Genomic DNA, 2046 nt, shown 5'->3' on the forward strand with positions numbered 1-2046 from the left:
TTTAAATGATGTCGTGAATCCATAAAATTTATAAACCATCTAAGTTAACTTTTTTTATATAGGCCTATTTTTACTCAAATTTAATTATCAATATTACACCTTTTAATAATTAAACAAGTTTTATTAATTTGATAAATTAGTAAATAATTAATAATTACATTAATAAAATTATACCAAAGTCCAAGAAGTTATGTAACACTTTTATTAGCCCTTTTAAAACTTATTAAAGTCATGTATGATATTTTATTATTTTATATAGGCATTTTATCGATAAATAAAATAAAATCGGTTTTGAAATTATTTAAGTTTGAATAAAATAATATAAAAAAATTCAATGATGTTGCAGAAACTATTTTAAGAGATATGAAATGTTAAATAACCATTAAAAATCACTTGGGGTATTTTTAATAATTAATGTCTTTATTTTATCGATAAAACAAATAACATTTATTTAAGCTTACTGATTATTAATAAATGAGTAAAAATTATTAAGGTTCTTAAACGTCAACAAAAGCTTTTCAAACTTTGACCAATTTTAGTTACCGTCCATATGAGTATGTGATAAAAAGTCCATATGTCTTTATTTTCTAATTATTTTATATTTTACTATTTCACAATTTACCGACAAACAATTTAACGATTACTCAAAAATCATAAAAAATTCCGAACTAAATATATTCTGGCCAAATCTTGTTGGAGACATTATAATATAATTTTATTAATTATTTTTAATGCTCAAGAGTTTATCTAATATCATGTTTTTTACAATAAGAGTATTTAATACCATAAAATCCATTAAAATATCAATTTAAGGAATAAATTTCAACAAAGGGGATTTTACTTCAATAAAAAATTCCGAACTAAATATATTATGGGTTGTTTTTACTTCTTATTTTAGCCTTCGCATGCTTGTAATGATGTACAATCTAGATTAGAACAAAGGGGATTTTGGATAGACTGTTTAGGTTGTGTATGTAAGTGAACAAAGAGCTAAAAGGGGTATGGGACCGCCAAATGGGGCTGCTGTTTGGGGTTAATTTGAGGTGATTTTTATCCTCAATTTGGTCTATTATGGTGTAAGAAAGATTTATTTAAGATTGTTTAAAGTTTAAATAAAAATTATTGTACATGTAACAAGTTATGTAACTTGTAAGTCATGTTTAAAAATCACTTGTATACGTGTATGAAATATTTTATTTATTCCCAACTTGGGTAAATAAAGTTTTCAAGTAACTATTATAATATTTCTGAAATGTTGTGAGTAGTTGCTCAACTTTAAGTTTTACCTTCAAAGATTACGATAGTTGTTACGATTCATAACCACGTTACAAATTAACGAATTTCTAATCATCGTAATTTTTTTTATTACTACCATCACTAATTAAAGAATATTTAGACGTCAAATTCGTGATTAAAATGAGATTAATTTCTTTGACTGTTTCGCATACTTGATTGCATACTTTATTATCATTTATGTTACTTGGACTTGGGTACTGATACTGGTACGTGTTCAAGTGTCGGATATGTCTAAATATTCAATTTTCCGCCTAAAATAAAGTGTATTACTGCCATACCAAGGTCCGAGCATCAAGGATCGGACATAGGTACGTAAAGCAAAATGAAGAGTCCAAGTAATATAGATTGTCATATAGTGATTCTTGATAAATTCGGGTAAGGACAATCCCCTACATACCAGAGGGAAGATGGAAAAGATGTTGCTCTAGGCGATGAGAATCAAACTAATATCACAAGAGTTGCTGAAATATGCTTCCTCCACCCGGCCAACCCATGATTCTCATTTTTTTTATTATTATTAATTGTCTCATTGATGGGGGTAATTTAGAGCATAAATTTCATTTCTTTTATGTTTTTAGGATAAGGAATTGTTTAGCCCAACTTTATGCAAAGGACATCACTCCAGATGACAAGCAGGAGCTTGATGAAGCTTTACAAAGAGAGGTATTACCATTTTATCCTATATATGAATATAGGTTTTTATGCATCCTAGTGAAAGTGGAAAATCATCAAGTGTAAAGATGCCATATT

At 27.3% G+C, this 2046-nt stretch overlaps 1 protein-coding gene across 1 annotated transcript in view; it reads right to left on the bottom strand.

Annotated features, from left to right (window-relative positions):
• Positions 1–1975: 1975 nt before the first annotated feature.
• The window catches only part of LOC130808334 (uncharacterized), a 516-nt gene continuing 445 nt past the window's right edge, over positions 1976–2046 (bottom strand). The window contains exon 1 of the mRNA XM_057673812.1: positions 1976–2046. This exon is cut by the window's right edge and continues 445 nt beyond it. Coding sequence (XP_057529795.1) covers positions 1976–2046 — 71 coding nt within the window.

Source organism: Amaranthus tricolor, chromosome 3, assembly GCF_026212465.1.
Source record: "Amaranthus tricolor cultivar Red isolate AtriRed21 chromosome 3, ASM2621246v1, whole genome shotgun sequence".
Taxonomy (NCBI): domain Eukaryota; kingdom Viridiplantae; phylum Streptophyta; class Magnoliopsida; order Caryophyllales; family Amaranthaceae; genus Amaranthus; species Amaranthus tricolor.